Below are 21,243 nucleotides of genomic sequence, written 5' to 3' on the forward strand. Positions count from 1 at the left end.
ATACACATGTGAAAAGATGCTCAACCTTATTCATAATTAAAAAATGCAAAGTAAACCATCAATGAATAAATATTTTTTACTTATTGAATTGGAAAAAATAAACTGTTGGTGAGAATGTGGGGAAATGGGCATTCAACTTCTCGTGAAAATATAAACTGGTACACCTTTTTGTGTGGGTGTTGATAATATTTGTCATTTGAGCATTGGTAATATTCATCAGAATTTAACAGCATGTATCCTTTGATCTAGCAGTTGCATTGATAGGCATTGAACATTAGAGATAAATGTGCAAAAGCTGACAAGGATGTTAACTGTACATGGTAAGGGCCAAAAAACCAATCATACAATAGAATACAATATGGTCATTAAAAACAATGAGGCAGATCTATATGTCCTGATATGGAAAAATCATTTAATAAAGTCTTTTTAAAAGGTACCAAAGATTGGTCATTGTATCACCTTTCTATGTAAAGTTTAAAAAATAATAAATGCTGGTATATGAACTAAAAATGGTTAACAGATGCACACTTTTGTGAATATACTAAAAATTATTGAATTGTAACTTTACAAGGGTGAACTTTATGGTATGTGAATTTTACCTCAATAAAGCTGTTATTTAAAAAGACTGTTAACAGGTTAATACTTGTTAAACTTTGGAGAGAGGAATTATGGAAGGGGGCAGGGAATGAGGTTTTCCTTTTTCGTTATGTAATGCTGAACTATCTGAATTTTCCTACCATAAATATGTATTACTTCTATATTAAGTTTTTAGTTGACTGGGGTTATCTGTGTGGTAGGGTTATAGTTAATTTTTGTTTTTATCTTTATATTTTCCTGCATGAAGAAATTAAGACATACAAAATAAAATGAGAAAACACGAGTCTCTCTAGCTTCATACCAACTATATATATGTAAATCATGAATAAACAAGGGAAAAATTGTACCTGCTTGCAGTATTTGGTTATTGCTGCTCCTAGAGGGTGTTCACTGTTACTTTCAGCAGTTCCCACAATGGCCAGGATCTTATTGCATGACATTCTGTTACTTTCCACTAGAACCTTTACTTGATTCACTACTGGGGTTCCATGGGTTATGGTTCCAGTTTTATCAAATACCACTACCTTTACCTGTAAGAAAATCAAAATACAATGCACCTATATGGCTTGATAATTCTTAGTATCAGCTTTCCAGAAATGAGAAAAAGGTTTACTTTGACAAACACATTACTATCTTGTTTCATAATAAGCTGACCTCTGATTTAATTGGACTAAATAAACTGTCTTTGGGAGAATAAAAAGAAGGGAGAAAAAGGGAAGAAATATCCTTAGTTACACCTAATAGCCCTCCCTTGCAAATGTTCAACGTACTGTGGACATATGTTAAATAACTAGAACTACTTGTTAAGAGTTGACTGTTAATAGGTAATTAAGAGATGCCTCTAGTGCTTCTAGGGAAAGAGAAAGGCTTTCAGTACTAATGAATAGATCTGTAGGGGAAATCTGGGCAGTAGGCAAATGATTATAAGTAAGTAATTAAGTTGAAGTGTGCGCCAGATAAGACCTTCTGGGTTGCTTTGACTTTATTGGGTCTAGATGAGAAGCCTGCCCTGAGAAGAGACAGCTCAGGGAACCAACGAGGGAAACTCAGACCAGGTAGGAAAAAGGAAGAGTCTGGAACTAAAGAACAGTCACCTCACAGTAAACTCGGATAATGAAACTTGAGAAATGAATAGCTTGAGGAACTGAGATGAAAAGAGATATGACAATTAAGTACAAAGCATGATTCTGGATGAAATTAAAAACAGCTATAAAGGATTATGGAGTCAGCTGAGGAAACTGGAATATGGACAACAGATTAAACAAGAGTATTATATCAATATCAACTTCTTGATTTTGATCTTTGTACTGTGGTATGTAAGAGACTGCCCTTGTTCTTAGGAAAGGGGCTTCATATCTGCAGTAAAGGGTATATGGGAGTTCTTTATACTATTCTTTCAACTTTTATTTAAGTTTGAAATCATATCAAAATTTAAAATTACTATAAAAATTAGTAGCCTGTATTCACTGGCTAGATGAGGTTCCAAATCTGTTCTAAGTTGTGTTCTGTGTTTACTACATGCATCTCTTTATAGTTTATATCCTCATAATAAGAACATACTAGAAGGAACATGGTTTTAGTTTAAGTCAAATAGCCTTGATTGAGATTGTGATGGAAATTCTAATAGGAGATCAGGGACAGGATTATATTCCTCAAGTCATAGTTGCAAACTGTCAGCTGGTGGCAGCAAAGGCAGAGGAACAGCAAGCCCTATCTAACGGCGAACAGCACAAACATGGAGCCACACACAAACGGGTTAGAAGCCTGACAGACTTGGGCAAATTGCCTGAGCAAATATCTATGGTGTCTTCCTGCCCTAAAGACCAGTCTAATCTGAGCTGGGATAGGACTCCAGGTTTTCCACACCAGGGTCTACTCTAAAGAGAGTAGGTCTGGAGTAGTTTTAGAAGTCTCATATAACTAAGGCCAATCCAGAGCAGAACCAAACTGACACCTTTCCTACCTCAACCCTCACGACAGTGCCAGAAGAGGCTCAGCTTATGGGCTATGTAGAAATAATTTAAGACTCTATTTTTCAATACGGGTGCTATTGCCAGTTTGAATGAGACAACTCTTAGTTCTGGGGAGTATCTTACCTTATGAGCCATCTCCAATGGCTCACCACCTTTGATTAGTATGCCATTTTGAGCGCCTACTCCTGTACCCACCATCACGGCAGTTGGAGTGGCCAATCCCAGTGAACAGGGGCATGCAATGCACAGAACTGTGATTGAGGCTTGGAAAGCAAAGCGTATTATTGTTTCTGTTCGGGAGATACTTCTGTTGTAGCCCTTGAGAAGAAATGCATGAATTTTGATTACTGATTCAGAGCTGGATAAAACAAAAGGAACAAAGCTTAACTCTATTTAAATAAAACCAAAATTTTGGAGTCACACATAATCCTGCTTAGCTACCAACATATGTTTTAGCTATTAGTAAGAAAACACTTTTTTTCTTTTATGAATATAAGATATTGTTGACATAACTGGTAAACAAGTTACAGTCCTAAAATCAAGATTTCAATTTTGCTGATTCCAGAGTTACAAACTATGGAGTGAATATAAGGAACATAATAAAAGTCAACTCCCCCCCCCATATTGAGAGAATAAGTGTTTTATTAGGGACTTTCAAATATAGCTGCAAACATACGACCCAATTCTCAACATATTTGATCCTGAACAAAAATAATTCTGTACTTCTGTATACTAACACCATAAAGCTGTCTTTCACACTATTCTTTAAAGACAATGAAAAAAATCACCCAGTTTGCAAAGGTTGCTTCACCACATTTCAATAAAATTCTTTTGGACAAAACGACGTGAACTGAGTATATCTGGTAGTATAGCTCTTAGTGACATTGAGTATTTGCTTCTGTGGTTAAGTATGATCGATAGTATTAGGAGAAATCTCCTAAGGACTCCCTGAACTCATGAGAAAAATTCCTGAAGGAGACACGTTCCAAAATACTTCCCAGCAATCCTCTTGTTCAATGAGTACTCAACCAATATGAATCATTTAAAGAAACTTTTTAATATTATACTAATGACCATATCATGTAATAGATACATAGATGTTATGATTCTACCTGTTCTTTAATTGAAGGGAAAAACAGCATGAAACAGTGTACAGCATGGCATTTTTAAAAGAAACACAACAAAGTAAGACTTTCTTAGTAATAATGGTTTTACAGTGCTATGTTCTTACTAAGTTCTCAAATACTTAAACTAAGTGATCATCTAAGAGTTATATATATAGAGAGAGACAGAGTTGGAAGGGATTTTCATAGACATCTAAGCTTATGCTTTCATATATGTCGTAAGTGTATGTTTTCACCTACACTAATTCCAACCCTGAAATTTAGGTATTATTATCACTATATTACAGATCACAAAACTGAAGATAAGAGAAATTCATTGACTTAAAGGTTTTATCTCTAACATGAGGTGCAGTCCAGCTCTACTTTACCACTTTATGACACCATACGTTAGAGAACATCATAGAACTAGAGAAAAGCAGACACTAATATTATATTTATAAAGCACTTAATAAATTACAAAGTGTGTCTAATATATATCATCTTATCTAACTTTTACAACTGCAAGTTATGTTGGATGAGCATTATTAAAATCTCACTTGAGAGGTGAGGAAACCGAAGCTCAAAGAGAAATCAAGTTGACCTAAGATCACACTGATGGTATGTGGCAGAGCTGAGATCCCAAGATTTTCCTCAATATATCCATTGTCCTTTATGAAAGCAAAATCATGCTGGGACTCAGACTAAGTATAAAATGTGAAAGGTCACTATAGGCATACCTCGGAGATATTGTGGGTTCAGTTCTAGACCACCAAAATAAAGTGAGTCACAAGAATTCTTTGGTTTCCCAATGAATGTAAAAGTTATGTTTACACTATACCGTAGTCTACTAAATGTGCAACATCATTATGTCTCAAGAAACATGTACATACCTTAATTAAAAAATAATGCTGTTGGAAAAATGGCGTCGATAGACTTGCTCGACGCAGAGTTGCCACAAACCTTCAATTTGTAAAAAACACAATATCTGCAAAGCACGATAAAGCAAAGTGCAATAAAACGAGGTATGCCTGTACTTGCTTTTGGAAAATCACAAGTCATAATGAAAAAAACCTTTTATGTTTTCTTTTATATTTACAGAAATGCAAATGTTATTCTTATCACCCTCTCACTCCAGTCTGTTAAAGATACCAGTAATTATTAGTTATTTTCCAATTACTTACTTATGCAAAAGATTCACACAGTTTTACATATGAAAAAAGGTGTTATAAGTCACTCACAGGAAAGTAGGTTTCCACGATTTCAAAATTCAGAAATCCAATTATAATCCAAACCAAAAGGGTAGCAATGGAAACAATGACAATAAAAGGAACAAAGTAGCCACTGAGTTTGTCTGCAAACTGCTGGATAGGAGCCTAGAATTAAAAAAAAAAAATAACGATATGTATATCAAAGTCTCCTTTTTTGATAATGAATACAGAGCATATTTGGTATTGAGCACAAATATTTTAATAAACTCCATATTAATACAGCTAGAATTAATCAAAGGAACACATAAAAACTAGATCAAGATTTATACTGAGTGGGCTTTCATGAAAATACTTTGTTTCTCCTAGGGAGTTAATTTACCTTTGATGTTTGTGCCTCCTCTACAAGTCTGACAATTTGAGAAAGGGTTGTGTCTGCTCCAACATGGGTTGCACGGATAAGGAGTGACCCATTCTGGTTAATGGAACCAGCAATCACTGTGCTGCCAGACTTCTTAGCCACAGGCATTGCCTCCCCTATATAAGGAGTAAAGATACATTTAGGGAGCATAAATAAATACTATCTTGAAATATACAGTTATTTGTCAATTGTCAATATCTAGAAAGGAGATTCTTATTTCCTGAAATAGAATCTGGACAAATGCCTAGGTGAAGGTTGCCCTCTCTTTTTCTTTATGTCAGTTCTGGGCCAAACCCAGGGATATATAATTTAAACTGGAAAAACCTACTGTGTTAACTCTTATCGGCAGGTACTTTTGGACTTCCACCCTAGTCTTAGATCATTGCTTCTCAACCTATTCCCAAGGAGCCTTTATAAATGTAGGAGAGAGTTCTTGCCTGTAATAACTACAGGTGGAGCATGGGGTACTGCTACTCCAATTTAGTAGGTCAGGGTCACGGATATTAAATGTACCATGTGTAGGATAGTCAGTCAGAACTAAGAACTGTCCCATCCAAACTAGCAATAGCACCCCTACTGAGAAACACAGAATCCTAAATTATTTCCACACAATTCATAAACTGAGCCACTATCGTAAGGACTGAGGTAGGAAAGGTGTTATTTTGGTTCTGCTCTGTATTGGCCTTAGTTATCTAAGATCTCTAAAATTACTCCAGGCTTATTCTCTTTAGAGCTGACCCTGATGTGGAAAACCTGGAGTCCTATCCCAGCTCAGACTAGACCAGTCTTTAGGGCAGGAAGACCCAATAGGCATTTGCTCAGGAAACTTTGCCAAAGTCTACTGGGCTCTACAGCAGAATGTGACAACTTCCTCTGGTTATACATTCTAGTAATTAACAATCCTCAGTGAAAAGAGCCTTCAGTAGCATAAATAAAACCACAAAGAAAATCTGCAGAAAGTGATTTAATACATTCTTAAAAAAACTCATATTCTCTTCGCTCATTATTTACTCGGTCCATAGTTTCTACAAAAAGTTCTTCACCTTTCATGTCTATTTTTTTAAACATCTTTATTGGAGTATAATTGTTTTACAGTGTTGTGTTAGTTTCTGCTGTATAACAAAATGAATCAGCTATAAGCATATGTATATCCCCATATTCCCTCCCTCTTGCATCTCCCTCTCGCCCTCCTTATCCCACATCTCTAGGCGTTCACAAAGCACTGAGTTGATCTCCCTGTGCCATGCAGCTGCTTCACACTAGCTATCTATCTTACATTTGGTAGTGTATATACGTCAATGCTATTCTCTCACTTCGTCCCAGCCTACCCTTCCCCTTCCCTGTGTCCTCATGTCCATTCTCTATGTCTGTGTCTTTCTTCCTGTCCTGCCCCTAGGTTCATCAGAAGCTTTTGGGTTTTTTTTAGATTCCATATATATGTGTTAGCATATGTATTTGTTTTGCATTTTCTGACTTACTTCATTCTGTATGACAGACTCTAGGTCCATCCACCTCACTACAAATAACTCAATTTTGTTTCTTTTTATGGCTGAGTAATATTCCATTGTATATATGTGCCACATCTTCTTTATCCATTCATCCATCGATGGACACTTAGGTTGCTTCCATGTCCTGGCTATCGTAAATAGTGCTGCAATGAACATTATGGTACATGACTTTTTGAATTATGGTTTTCTGAGGTATATGCCCAGTAGTGGGATTGCTGGGTCATATGGTAGTTCTCTTTTTAGTTTTTTAAGGAACCTCCATACTGTTCTCCATAGTAGCTGTATCAATTTACATTCCCACCAACAGTGCAAGAGGGTTCCCTTTCCTCCATACCCTCTCCAGCATTTATTGTTTGCAGATTTTTTGATGATGGCCATTCTGACCGGTATGAGGTGATACCTCATTGTAGTTTTTTTTCTTTTTAACATCTTTATTGGAGTATAATTGCTTTACAATGGTGTGTTAGTTTCTGCTTTATAACAAAGTGAATCAGTTATACATATACATATGTTCCCATATCTCTTCCCTCTTCCATCTCCCTCCCTCCCACCCTCTCTATCCCACCCCTCTAGGTGCCACAAACCACCAAGCTGATCTCCCTGTGCTATGCGGCTGCTTCCCACTAGCTATCTATTTTACGTTTGATAGTGTATATATGTCCATGCCACTCTCTCACTTTGTCACAGCTTACCCTTCCCCCTCCCCATATCCTCAAGTCCATTCTCTAGTAGGTCTGTGTCTTTATTCCTGTCTTACCCCTAGGTTCTTCATGACCTTTTATTTTTTTTCTTACATTTCAAATATATGTGTTAGCATACAGTATTTGTTTTTCTCTTTCTGATTTACTTCACTCTGTATGACAGACTCTAGGTCCATCCACCTCACTACAAATATCTCAATTTCGTTTCTTTTTATGGCTGAGTAATATTCCATTGTATATATGTGCCACATCTTCTTTATCCATTCATCTGATGATGGACACTTAGGTTGCTTCCATGTCCTGGCTATTGTAAATAGAGCTGCAATGAACATATTGGTACATGACTCTTTATGAATTATAGTTTTCTCAGGGTATATGCCCAGTAGTGGGATTTCTGGGTCGTATGATACTTGTATTTGTAGTTTTTAAAGAAACCTCCATACTGTTCTCCATAGTGGCTGTATCAATTTACATTCCCACCAACAGTGCAAGAGTGTTCCCTTTTCTCCACACCCTCTCCAGCATTTATTGTTTCTAGATTTTTTGATGATGGCCATTCTGACCGGTGTGAGATGATATCTCATTTTAGTTTTGATCAGCAATTCTCTAAATATTAGTGATGTTGAGCATCCTTTCATGTGTTTGTTGGCAATCTGTATATCTTCTTTAGAGAAATGTCTATTTAGGTCTTCTGCCCATTTTTGGATTGGGTTCTTTGTTTTTTTGATATTGAGCTGCTTGTATATTTTGGAGATTAATCCTTTGTCGGTTGCTTCGTTGCAAATATTTTTTCCATTCCGAGGGTTGTCTTTTCGTCTTGTTTATGGTTTCCTTTGCTGTGCAAAAGCTTTTAAGTTTCATTAGGTCCCATTTTTAAATTTTTGTTTTTAATTCCATTTCTCTAGGAGGTGGGTCAAAAAGGATATTGATGTGACTTATGTGACAGAGTGTTCTGCCTCTGTTTTCCTCTAAGAGTTTAATAGTGTCTGGCCTTACATTTAGGTCTTTAATCCATTTTCAGTTTATTTTTTGTGTATGGTGTTAGGGAATGTTGTAATTTCATTCTTTTACATGTAGCTGTCCAGTTTTCTCAGCACCACTTATTGAAGAGGTTGTCCTTTCTCCATTGTATATTCTTGCATCCTTTATCAAAGATAAGGTGACCATAGGTGTGTGGGTTTATATCTGGGATTTCTATCCTGTTCCATTGATCTATCTTTCTGTTTTTGTGCCGGTACCATACTGCCTTGATTCCTGTAGCTTTGTAACATAGTCTGAAGTCCAGGAGCCTGATTCCTCCAGCTCCGTTTTTCTTTCTCGAGATTGTTTTGGCTATTCAGGGTCTTTTGTGTTTCTACACAAATTGGGCAATTTTTTGTTCTAGTTCTGTGAAAAATTTCATTGGTAGTTTGACAGGGATTACACTGAATCTGTAGATTGCTTTGGGCAGTATAGTCATTTTCACAATGTTGATTCTTCCTATCCAAGAACATAGTATATCTTTCCATATGTTTGTATCATCTTTAATTTCTTTAATCAGTGTCTCATAGTTTTCTGTATACAGGTCTTTTGTCTCCTTAGGTAGGTTTATTCCTGGTATGTTATTCTCTTTGTTGCAATGGTAAATGGGAGTGTTTCCTTAACTTCTCTTTCAGATTTTTCATCATTAGTGTATAGGAATGCAAGAGATTTCTGGGCATTAATTTTGTATCATGCAACTCTACCAAATTCATTGATTAGCTCTAGTAGTTTTCTGGTAGCATCTTTAGGGTTCTCTACGTAGAGTATCATGTCATCAGCAAACAGGGACAGTTTTACTTCTTCTCCAATTTATATTTCTTTTATTTCTTTTTCTTCTCTGATTGCTGTGGCTAAAACTTCCAAAACTTTGTTGAATGATAGTGGTGAGAGTGGACAACTTTTTCTTGTTCCTATCTTAGGGGTAATGGTTTCAGTTTTTCACAACTGAGAATGATGTTGGCTGTGGGTTTGTCATATATGGCCTTTATTATGTTGAGGTAGGTTCCCTATATGCCTACATTCTGGAGAGTTTCTACCATAAACGGGTGTTGAATCTTGTCAAAAGTTTTTTCTGCATCTATTGAAATGATCATATGGTTTTTCTCCTTCAATTTGTTAATATGGTGTATCACAATGATTGATATGTGTATATTGCAGAATCCGTGCATTCCTGGGATAAACCCCACTTGATCATGGTGTATGATCCTTTTAATGTGCAGTTGGATTCTGTTTGGTAGTATTTTGTTGAGGATTTTTGCATCTATGTTCATCAGAGATATCGGGCTGTAGTTTCTTTTGTGACATCCTTGTCTGGTTTTGCTATCAGGGTGACAGTGGCCTCATAGAATGAGTTTGGGAGTCTTCCTCCCTCTGTTGTATTTTGGAAGAGTTTGAGAAGGATAGGTGTTAGCTCTTCCCTAAATGCTTGATAGAATTCACCTGTGAAGCCACCTGGCCCTGGGCTTTTGCTTGTTGGAAGATTTTTTATCATAGTTTCAATTTCAGTGCTTGTGATGGGTCTGTTTATATTTTCTGCTTCTTCCTGGTTCAGTGTCAGAAGGTTGTGCTTTTCTAAGAATGTGTCCATTTCTTCCAGGTTGTCCATTTTATTGGCATAGACTTGCTTGTGGTAATCTCTCATGATCCACTGTATTTTTGCAGTATCAGTTTTTACTTCTCCTTTTTCATTTCTAATTCTGTTGATTTTAGTCTTCTCCCTTTTTTTCTTGATGAGTCTGGCTAATGATTTATCAATTTTGTTTATCTTCTCAAAGAACCAGCTTTTAGTTTTACTGATCTTTGCTACTGTTTCCTTCATTTCTTTTTCATTTATTTCTGATCTGATATTTAAGATTTATTTCCTTCTACTAACTTACAGGGTTTTTTTGTTCTTCTTTCTCTAATTGCTTTAGATGGAAGGTTAGTTTGTTTATTTGAGATTTTTCTTTTTTTTGAGGTAGGACTGTATTGCTATAAACTTCCCTCTTAGAACTGCTTTTGCTGCATCCCATAGATTTTGGGTTGTTGTGTTTTCATTGTCATTTGTTTCCAGGTATTTTTTGATTTCCTCTTTGATTTCTTCAGTGATCTCTTCGTTATTTACTAGTGTATTGTTTAGCCTCCATGTGTTTGTATTTTTTACATTTTTTTCCCTGTAACTGATATCTAGTCTCACAGCACTGTGGTCAGAAAAGGTACTTGATACGATTTCAATTTTCTTCAATTTACCAAGGCTTGATTTGTTACCCAAGATATGATCTATCCTGGAGAATGTTCCATGAGCACTTGAGAAGAAAGTGAATTCTGTTGTTTTTGGATGGAATGTCCTATAAATATCAATTAAGTCCATCTTGTTTAATGTATCATTTAAAGCTTGTGTTTCCTTATTTATTTTCATTTTGGATGATGTGTCCATTGGTGAAAGTGGGGTGTTGAAGTCCCCTACTATGATTGTGTTACTGTCGATTTCCCCTTTTATGGCTGTTAGCATTTGCCTTATGCATTGAGGTGCTCCTATGTTGGGTGCATAAATATTTACAATTGTTATATATTCTTCTTGGATTGATTCCTTGATCATTATGTAGTGTCCTTCTTTGTCTCTTGTAATAGTCTTTATTTTAAAGTCTATTTTGTCTGATAGGAGAAATGCTACTCCAGCTTTCTTTTGATTTCCATTTGCATGGAATATCTTTTTCCATCCCCTCACTTTCAGTCTGTATGTGTCACTAGGTCTGAAGTGGGTCTCTTGTAGACAGCATATATATGGGTCCTGTTTTTGTATCCATTCAGCCAGTCTATGTCTTTTGGTTGGTGCATTTAATCCATTTACATTTAAGGTAATTACTGATATGTATGTTCCTATTCCCATTTCTTAATTGTTTTGGGTTTGTTTTTGTAGGTCTTTTCCTTCTCTTTTTTTGCCTGCCTAGAGAAGTTCCTTTAGCATTTGTTGTAAAGCTGGTTTGGTAGTGCTGAATTCTCTGTACTTTTGCTTATGTGTAAAGGTTTTAATTAATCCATCAAAACTGAATGAGGGGGCTTCCCTGGTGGCACAGTGGTTTGAGAGTCCGCCTGCCGATGCAGGGGACACGCTTCGTGCCCTGGTCCGGGAAGGTCCCACATGCCGTGGAGCGGCTGGGCCCGTGAGCCATGGTCGCTGAGTCTGTGTGTCCGGAGCCTGTGCTCCACAAGAGGAGAGGCCACAACAGTGAGACGCCCGCGTACCACAAAAACAAAAGAAAAAAAAATGAATGAGATCTTTGCTGGGTAGAGTAATCTCGGTTGTAGTATTTTCCCTTTCATCACTTTGAATATGTCCTGCCACTCCCTTGTGGCTTGCAGAGTTTCTGCCAAAAAATCAGCTGTAAACCTTATGGAGATTCCCTCATATGTTATTTGTTGCTTTTTCCTTGCTGCTTTTAACATTTTTCTTTGTATTTAATTTTTGATAGTTATTTAATGTGTCTCAGCGTGTTTCTCTTTGTGTTTATCCTGCATGGTACTCTCTGTGCTTCCTGGACTTGATTGACTATTTCCTTTCCCATGTTAGGGAAGTTTTCGACTATAATCTCTTCAAATATTTTCTCAGATCCTTTCTTTATCTCTTCTTCTTCAGGGACCCCTGTAATCCAAATGTTAGTGCATTTAATGTTGTCCCCAAAGTCTCTGAGACTGTCCTCAATTCTTTTTATTCTGTTTTCTTCATTCTGCTCCCTGTCAGTTATTTCCACCATTTTATCTTCCAGGTCACTTATCCGTTCTGCTGCCTCAGTTATTCTGTTACTGATTACTTCTAGAGTATTTTTAATTTCAGTAACTGTGTTGTTCATCACTGTTTGTTTCCTCTTTAGCTCTTCTTGATCCTTGTTAAATGTTTCTTGTATTTTCTTCATTCTGTTTCCAAGATTTTGGATCATCTTTACTATCATTTGTCTGAATTCTTTTCCAGGTAGGTTGCCTATTTCATCTTCATTTATTTGGTCTTGTAGTTTTTTACCTTGCTCCTTCATCTGTAACATATTTTTTTGTCATTTCATTTTTTTTTCTTTGATGGGTGGTGGTGTATTCCTGTCTTACTGGTAGTTTGGCCTGAGACATCCGGCACTGGAGTTTGCAGGCAGTTGGATAGAGCTGGGTCTTGGTGCTGATATGAGGACCTCCGGGAGGCCTCACTCCAATTGATATTCCCTGGGGTCTGAGGTTGTCTGTTAGTCCAGTGGCTTGGACTCTGAGCTCCCACCACAGGAGCTCAGGCCAAACCTCCAGCCTCGGAACCAAGATCCCGCAAGCTTTGTGGTGTGGTAAAAAAAGAAAAAAAAGGTAGAAAGAAAGAAAAAAAAGGAGCAGTACAATATCAACGAATAAAAAATAAAATAAAATTAGAAAGATAAAAATTGTACTAGGAAAAATAAAATTATAATTGAAACAACTGCAACAAGGTAAAATAAAACCACAACAGAAAAAAGAAAAAACAACAAGGTGGGGAGCAGGGAAGAAGCCAAAAGGAGAGATCACTAACAAAGTATAAAGAATAAAATAAAATTACAAAAATAAAAGAAAAAAATAAAAAAGACTTGGCTATGGGGGTGGAGTTAAGGGGGGGTGGAACTTAGGCAGGTGCAGGGTTTAGGGTGCAGCAGGACCTAGGCGGGTGGGGAAGTGACATTTGAGCGTGGGGTGGGGCCTAGACGGGGAGACATTCAAGCATGGGGAGGGGCCTCTGCTTAGGACCTGCGCTAAAGGGGACAGGCAGCACGTGGAAATGAGGGCCTCTGGAGTGTGGAGTTCCCAGGTTTGGAGGTAGGGCCCTGGGTGAGGGTGTGTGGGTGGGGTTTAGGCCCAGCTCATTGGAGGGGGTCTCCGAGTGTAGAGTTAGGGCCCTGGGTGGGGGTGGGGGGCAGGGCTTGGGCTCTGTGTGGCAGGAGGGAGGCTCCAAGGGCAGAGGATTAGGCCTGGGAGCCCAACAGGTGCCCCGGTGCCTAAGTGGACAGGGAAAGCACTGGCCCCTTCCCTTCCGTTCCTTCTTGCCCCTCCCCCACTGCCTCCCCCAGGGTCTCCCCCATTCCTGATGGACTCCTAACGTGGGTGGGTCCCACTGGGTGTAGGAACGCCTCCCCTCCCCCAGCCACCCCTCAGGGGTGCCAGTCCCAGAGGTCCGGACTTTACTTTTGCTCCCCCTTCCCTCCCACTCCCTCAGGACCTGCACGGCTGGAGGGGGCCTAGGTGGGCAGAGAATCAGGCCCGGGATCTCAGGAGGTTCCAGGGCCCAAGTGAGCAGGGGAAGCCTGGCCATGCTCCCTTTTGATCCTCTGTCCTCCCAGTGGTTCCCTAATTTCCTCCTTCGGGTGTGGGATCCCTGCCCCTCAGGGGCGCCAGTCCCATCCCACCTCCACTTCTCCTCCCCCTTCACTCCCCCCATGCCCCATGTCCTACCCGGTGGCTGGGGGTTCCTGCCATCCCATTAGGTGTCTGTGGTTCCCCACTGGTGCCTGGTAGGTGCCCTAGTTGTGAGGAGATGCGAATTCTGCATCCTCCTAGTATGCCATCTTTTGGACTTCTTTCATGCCTATTTTTAATTAACACTTTGGATTCACTTCACTTTCATGTCATGATCCTCTGAAAGAACATACCTGTGATGAGGGACTCATCTACCATAGAATGTCCTTCAATAACACGCCCATCCACTGGAAATTTGCCTCCTGGAACCACTTTAATGATGTCTCCACGTTGTACAAGCTCCACATCCACTTGCTCTTCACTGGATATGAGTTAAAATAAAAAGCACCATGACAGTATGCTTCTCCCCCTGATCTTTCCATGCAAGCTTTTTAGTTGACATCAAGCTTGTGGCCCCATAATTGCTACCAATGGAAGTTAAAACCAACATTTAAGTTAGGAACTACAGTGTCAGTCTTTTTCACTGTTGGGGAATAGCTCAGTAGCTAGCACAAAGAAGCACTCTAAATATTTGTTGAATAGTCATTGAACTAATAAATGAAAGCTTTAGAAAGAATGTAATGGGTTTTACTGAACAAAAGAACTAATTTATTGTATGCATTTGCCTAAATAATTTTATGAGGAAAGGAATGAGAAATACAAAAGAATGAAATCTAATCAAGTCTTTAGCTCTAACTTCCAGTTTACAGGTAATATAGGAGTTATAGAACAAGTTAAATGATTCCAGATAGAAACAGAGACAAATTTGGACTGTGGGATTTTCTAAAGGACTACTGATAGATGTTTCTTTACCAAGTCAAATGTATGGAGAGGGAGGAGCAGGGAGGAACAAGGGAGGGAGAACTGGAGAGAGGAGCTATTCTACATTAAAACAAACATGTCAGGAGAAAGACAAATACTGTATGATGTCACTTATATGTGCAATCTAAAAAATACAACAAACTAGTAAGTACAACAAAAAAGAAGCAGACTCACAGATGTAGAGAAATAACTAGTGGTTACCAGTGGGAAAAGGGAACGGTGAAGAACAATATAGGGTAGAGGATTAAGAGGTACAAACTACTATGTATAAAATAAATAAGTGACAAGGATATATTGTACAACATGGGGAATATGGCCAATATTTTATAATAGCTATAAATGGAGTATAATCTTTAAAAATTGTGAATCACTACATTGTACACTTGTAACTTATATACTATTGTACATGAACTATAACTCAATTAAAAAATAAAAAAAAACCCAAACAGGGGCTTCCCTGGTGGCGCAGTGGTTAAGAATCTGCCTGACAATGCAGGGGACACGGGTTCGATCCCTGGTCCGGGAAGATTGCACATGCTGTGGAGCAACTAGGCCCGTGCGCCACAACTACTGAGCCTGCGAGCCACAACTACCGAGCCCATGCACCACAACTACTAAAGCCTGTGCACCTAGAGCCCGTGCTCTGCAACAAGAGAAGCCACCACCATGAGAAGCCCGTGCACTGTAGCGAAGAGTAGCCCCTGCTCGCTGAAACCAGAGACAGCCCGCACACAGCAATGAAGACCCAATACAGCCAAAACAAAACAAAACAAAACAAAAAACTCAAAACTTAAAACAAACAAACATATCAGTCAAATGCAGTGACACATGGACCCTTTCTGAATTCCATTTCAAACAAAGAAACTTAAAACAGTTTGGAGACAACAGGAGAAATGTTAATATGGACTGTGTATTAGATCACATTAAAGAATAATTGTTCATTTTGTTAGATGCAGTATGGGCATTATGATTATATAAGACTATGTCCTTTTTTAGAAATACAACAGGAATATCTGCAGTAAAACCATATAACCATATAACCATATAACTGGGATTTACTTTAAAATTCTCCTGCAACAACAGAAAGAAAAATAGATTGTATAGACGAAGTAAAGTGTGGCAAAATGTGAATAATTGTTAAATCTGGGAGATAGGTTATGTGAGTTCATTATACCTTTCTCTCTACTTCTGTGTATATTTGATATTTTTCCTAAGAAGTTAAAAAGAGAAGGAAGAATAATGAAGGTAAATACCTCAAGACGATATTATCAGAGTCGAGAGTTACAATAGTTGCTTCTGTAGCTTGTAGTGAAATTAGTTTGGCAAGAGCCTCTGATGTTTTGCCCTATAAATTAAAACACATACGTTAACAATGCTAAGGAAGAAAAAGTCTTATGTAAAATAAAGGCATAATCTTTAACATTTACTTAAAAGACAGCTTTAGGAATGTTAATTAATTCAAATCAGAAAATGTTTCACTTTGAAAATATGAAGTACACAAAATATAAAATGTATTATTGGGTATAATTTATAAATAAATAATGTAAATTAATAAGAAAAACATCAGAACCCAATAGGTACATGAGCAAAGGACATAAATAGGCAATTCATTTAAGAAGAAATATAATACCTGCTGTGTAGAAAATGTTTACCTCTGCTATTAATGGAAGAAATGCAAACTAAAACAACTCTATGATACCATTTAATGCCTACTAACTTAGCAAAAATTTAGATAGGAGTCAGTGCTGATGAAGTTGTAGTAAAACTACTTCACTAACATACCCTTGATGGCAAAAATTGTTAAGATTAGTAGCATGAGCCATAGAAAGATTTATGCCCTTTAATCATATCCTTTGTAATTTATCCTAAGATAGTAATTCAGTAGAAATAACTATTAACCATGTTTAATGCAGGATTACCTAAAATTAAACTCTGGAAACAATCTAATTGAGAATAAAATCAGAATGGTTTAGTAAATTATAGCACATTGATTTAAGAGAATATTATTCAGAAACACTGAGTAATTATCTAGACTGCAAAAATGGGGAAAAAACTTTAGAGTGTTAAGGGCACAAAGTGGTATGGATACCATGTTTGCCACACCGTAAAATATAAACGTATGTAGAACAGGATTAGAAAGTGATTTCCGTTATACCATGGGATTGTGGGTGAATTTTTTTCCATCATTATTTTAAATCTGTGGTCGCATCAATTTTTCCATTAATAATGTGATATAAGTAAAATAAGTACTCTTAAATGTCTCTTAAAATAAACAAGGACACACTATATTATCTAAAGTATTAATTCCATAAATTTGGTAAATCTTCTAAAGGAATATTTAACCTAAAATACTGCCAAAACAAAAATACTTCTTTTAGTACATCGTTAACTACATAAATCAATGTATATTTCCAATAATTGGTCTAGAAAATATTATGGTCATTTACCCACCCAAGATTTTAATAAATGTCACCCTTTCTTACTTTACCTTTGCTACATGTTCCAGCCACCGGCCTAGTGCAATAAACACAAATAGCATAGGAGGTGTGTCAAAGAAAGTAACAGGGTTCACTGTGGCTCTCTCATACATTGCAACCAGAAGAATAACTAAAGAATAAGCAAATGCAATGGTAGTTGCCAGCACAATCAGTACGTCCATATTTGCAGTTTTATGTTTCAGTGCTTTGTAGGCCTGAATGTAGAAGTGCCAGCCTCCAAAAAACTGTAATATAGAAACAGTGATTAGTGCTTTTACAAAAAGCTGAAATTCACATATATACCTCAATAACTAAGATATAGTATCAATGTTAATTTCCTTTGGCTTTTATTTAATCCATAAACAACTAAGGAGAGATTATTTTTTTTGGCTGTACCATGCGGCCTGCAGGATCTTAGTTCCCCAACCAGGGATCGAACCTGGGCCATGGGAAATTCCCCTAAGGAGAGTTTTTTTTTTTTTTTTTAAGCTGAAACAATAGTGCTTGTATTTTAGCAGATACGTGTGTGTGTGCGTGTGGGGGGGTGGATTCAAATTGCTGTACAAGCCCTTGGCAGCTCTCTGCTATGATCCAATTGATATTCCATAATATAAAGAAAGTCAAGTGGTTCTCGGATTCTTCTTTTTGAAGCCAACAAAAACAAGAACCAGGAAAAGAATTACATTCTTCTGAGAATGATTTTTTATATAAAACTCACCTCCCTCTTTTCAAATTCAACCTATCACAAGCTATTGGATCTGTCCACTGTTTTCGTTAGGAAACATAACCGAAAAGCTTATTGTTCATTAGTATAGAGAAACATACTAAGATGTTTTAAAAATACTTATTGCTTTTTATAAGGATCAGAAAAAGGAATAGATCTATTAGATGGAAGTGTTCCACAGTAAAAGTTTATCTCAAAAGAAGAGTTGAAAAGTCCAAAGAAGACATACAGATGGCCAAGAAACACATGAAAAGATTTTCAACATCACTAATTATTTGAGAAATGCAAATCAAAACTACAATGAGGTATCACCTCACAGTGGTCAAGATAGCCATCATCAGAAAATCTACAAACAATAAATGCTGGAGTGGCTGTGGAGAAAAGGGAACCCTCTTGCACTGCTGGTGGGAATGTAAATTGATACAGTCTCTACGGAGAACAGTATTGAGGTTCCTCAAGAAACAAAATAGAATTACCATATGACCCAGCAATCCCACTACTGGGCATATACCCAGAGAAAACCATAATTCAAAAAGACACATGCACCCAATGTTCATTGCAGCACTATTTACAATAGCCAGGTCATGGAAGCAACCTAAATGGCCACTGACAGACGAATGGGTAAAGAAGATGTGGTACATATATACAATGGAATATTACTCAGCCATAAAAGAGAATGAAATTGGATTATTTGTAGAGACATGGATGGACCTAGAGACTGTCAAACAGAGTGAAGTAAGTCATAAAAAGAAAAACAAATATCGTATATTAACGCATATATGTAGAATCTAGAAAAATCGTACAGATGAACCGGTTTGCAAGGCAGAAACGGAGACACAGATGTAGAGAACAAACGTATGGACACCAAGGGGGAAAGTGGGGGCCAGGGGAGGATGATGAATTGGGAGATTGGGATTGACATATATACACTAATATGTATAAAATGGATAACTAATAAGAACCTGCTGTACAAAAAAAAGAAATAAAATTAAAAAAAAACATACAGAGAGTAATGAACTTAAGTGCCATGGAGAAATAATATAACTATTATGATTATTTTACAGAATAAATTAATAATAAATATATTAAAATAAAATATATTTAATATAATTTATATAAAGAGAATTTTAATGCATTTAATATAAAATATAAATATAAAGAAATAAAATACAACATTTTATCAATTCTTTTCCAACTTAGGTTGTTACAGAATATTGAGCAGACAATGTTATGTGGCAGCCTGGATGGAAGGGGAATCTGGGGGAGAATGGATACATGTATATGTATGGCTGAGTCACTTTGCTGTGCACCTGAAACTATCACAACGTTGTTTATCGGCTACACTCCAATATAAAATAAAAAGTTAAAAAAAAAGAATATTGAGCAGTTCCCTGTGCTACACAGTAGGTCCTTGTTGGCCATTATCCATTTTAAATATAGCAGCATGTACATGTCAATCCCAGACTTCCTACATGCATATGTATAACTGAATCACTTTGTTGTACACCTGAAACTAACACAACATTATTAATCTATTGTACTCCAATATAAAATAAAAAGTTAAAAAAAGACAATAAAAATAAAATAAAGTATAACATTTTATTATTATAATAACTTTAAATATAAAGTTACATACAATAGCAGATATGAATACCAAATTCATAACTGAAGATGAATTGAACTCTTATTCTCTGCTTTGTCATTAAACAGTATCCTTCGGGGTTAAAATGGAATTTATTATTATCTACTTTAACCACTCAGTTTAAGATTATTTTTGTAAAGCATCCAGCATAAAATGATCGTACTTCTGGCCAATATTTGTTGTACGATTGAAAATAGCCTCACCTATCACATTTTGGCTATTTTTCATTATTAACAAATATACTTGCTAACATTTCACTTGCCTGTACAGGTACACACAATAAAAAAGATAGCAAATTCATAATGGACAATCCTGGCAGGATCTGGCGCTCCAGGAACGTAGAAGAATGAATGCTAATAATTTCTTCTTGGCTCATGTTCTGATTATGGTGAAGAGTTGCAAGGTGGTGGTCCATAACCATCATATATATCATCAGCCCCATTACAGGAATACAGAAAAACAGGCTCACAAGAAAGGCCCGTCGCCATCTAATATAGAAGAGAAAAATCATTTGAGTAAATAGGTAATGGTTAAAGATTCTATGCACTATAAGGAAATATAACTTGTGACCAATTCCCACCCAGTGTAAGGATGATATTGAAAAAACTGACATGCTAACAGTTTATTAAATTTGTAAAGAGGAATCAAAATCTGTTTTTCACTGACATTCCAAAAGTACTTACTGTCTTATCTCTCGCTTATGGTCTAGGTGGCTTGCTGACCGGTCCTTCTTGACCAAAGAAGCTTCAAAACCTAAGCTCTAAGGAAATTCATGAGAAAACAATTATTTCACTGAATGTATAAATATTACCTACAGAAATTCTAAGCTGTGGTATTGTCATTAAGAACAACTCAATTCAATTACTAAGTGCAAGTCATTCTGGGGAATATAAAGATGAAGATGTGCTTCCTTCTCTTAATTACCTTTGTTTCTAATCTTTCATCAAAGAAATGAGTATTTTCTCAACTCTATTTGATGTCTATCCTACTGTTCTCAAACTACTGATTTAACTCAAGTGCAGTTGTCCTCAGTAGAAGTTCTTATATCAAGAAGTCAACTAAAGCCTCCAATAAGTAATTTTGGAAAAAAGCAGAATCTATTACTTGGTCAGGCCGACAGAGTGTATGATGACCTAATAAAGACAGAATTGAGATATATACACTACTATGTATAAAATAGATAACTAATAAGAACCTACTGTATAGCACAGGGAACTCTACTCAATATTCTGTAATGATCTATATGGGAATAGAATCTAAAAAAGAGTGGAGGGCTTCCCTGGTGGCGCAGTGGTTGAGAGTCCGCCTGCCGATGCAGGGGACATGGGTTCGTGCCCTGGTCCGGGAAGATCCCACATGCCGCGGAGCGGCTAGGCCCATGAGCCATGGCCACTGAGCCTGCGCATCCGGAGCCTGTGCTCCGCAATGGGAGAGGCCACAACAGTGAGAGGCCCGCATACCGCAAAAAAAAAAAAAGAGAGAGTGGATACATGTATAACTGATTCACTTTGCTGTACAGCAGAAACTAACACAACATTGTAAAGCAATCTATACTCCAATAAAAAGAAGAGAATTCAGCAGTAAAATCATAAATCGTACACTTAGACAAGCATC

The 21,243-nt window shown here is 37.1% G+C and overlaps 1 protein-coding gene across 2 annotated transcripts in view; it reads right to left on the reverse strand.

The window, feature by feature from the left end:
• The window catches only part of ATP7A (ATPase copper transporting alpha), a 142,729-nt gene that overhangs the window by 15,903 nt on the left and 105,583 nt on the right, over nt 1-21,243 (reverse strand). For both annotated transcript variants that reach the window (XM_019932185.3, XM_073799313.1), the window contains 9 exons: nt 20,313-20,389; nt 19,892-20,117; nt 17,275-17,508; nt 16,040-16,131; nt 14,159-14,286; nt 5,261-5,415; nt 4,912-5,046; nt 2,694-2,888; nt 945-1,127 (listed from right to left, as the gene is read on the reverse strand). In XM_019932185.3, the coding sequence (XP_019787744.1) occupies nt 945-1,127; nt 2,694-2,888; nt 4,912-5,046; nt 5,261-5,415; nt 14,159-14,286; nt 16,040-16,131; nt 17,275-17,508; nt 19,892-20,117; nt 20,313-20,389 (1,425 nt within the window). The remainder of the gene's footprint in view (nt 1-944; nt 1,128-2,693; nt 2,889-4,911; nt 5,047-5,260; nt 5,416-14,158; nt 14,287-16,039; nt 16,132-17,274; nt 17,509-19,891; nt 20,118-20,312; nt 20,390-21,243) is intronic.

Source organism: Tursiops truncatus, chromosome X (assembly GCF_011762595.2).
Source record: "Tursiops truncatus isolate mTurTru1 chromosome X, mTurTru1.mat.Y, whole genome shotgun sequence".
Lineage (NCBI taxonomy): Eukaryota > Metazoa > Chordata > Mammalia > Artiodactyla > Delphinidae > Tursiops > Tursiops truncatus.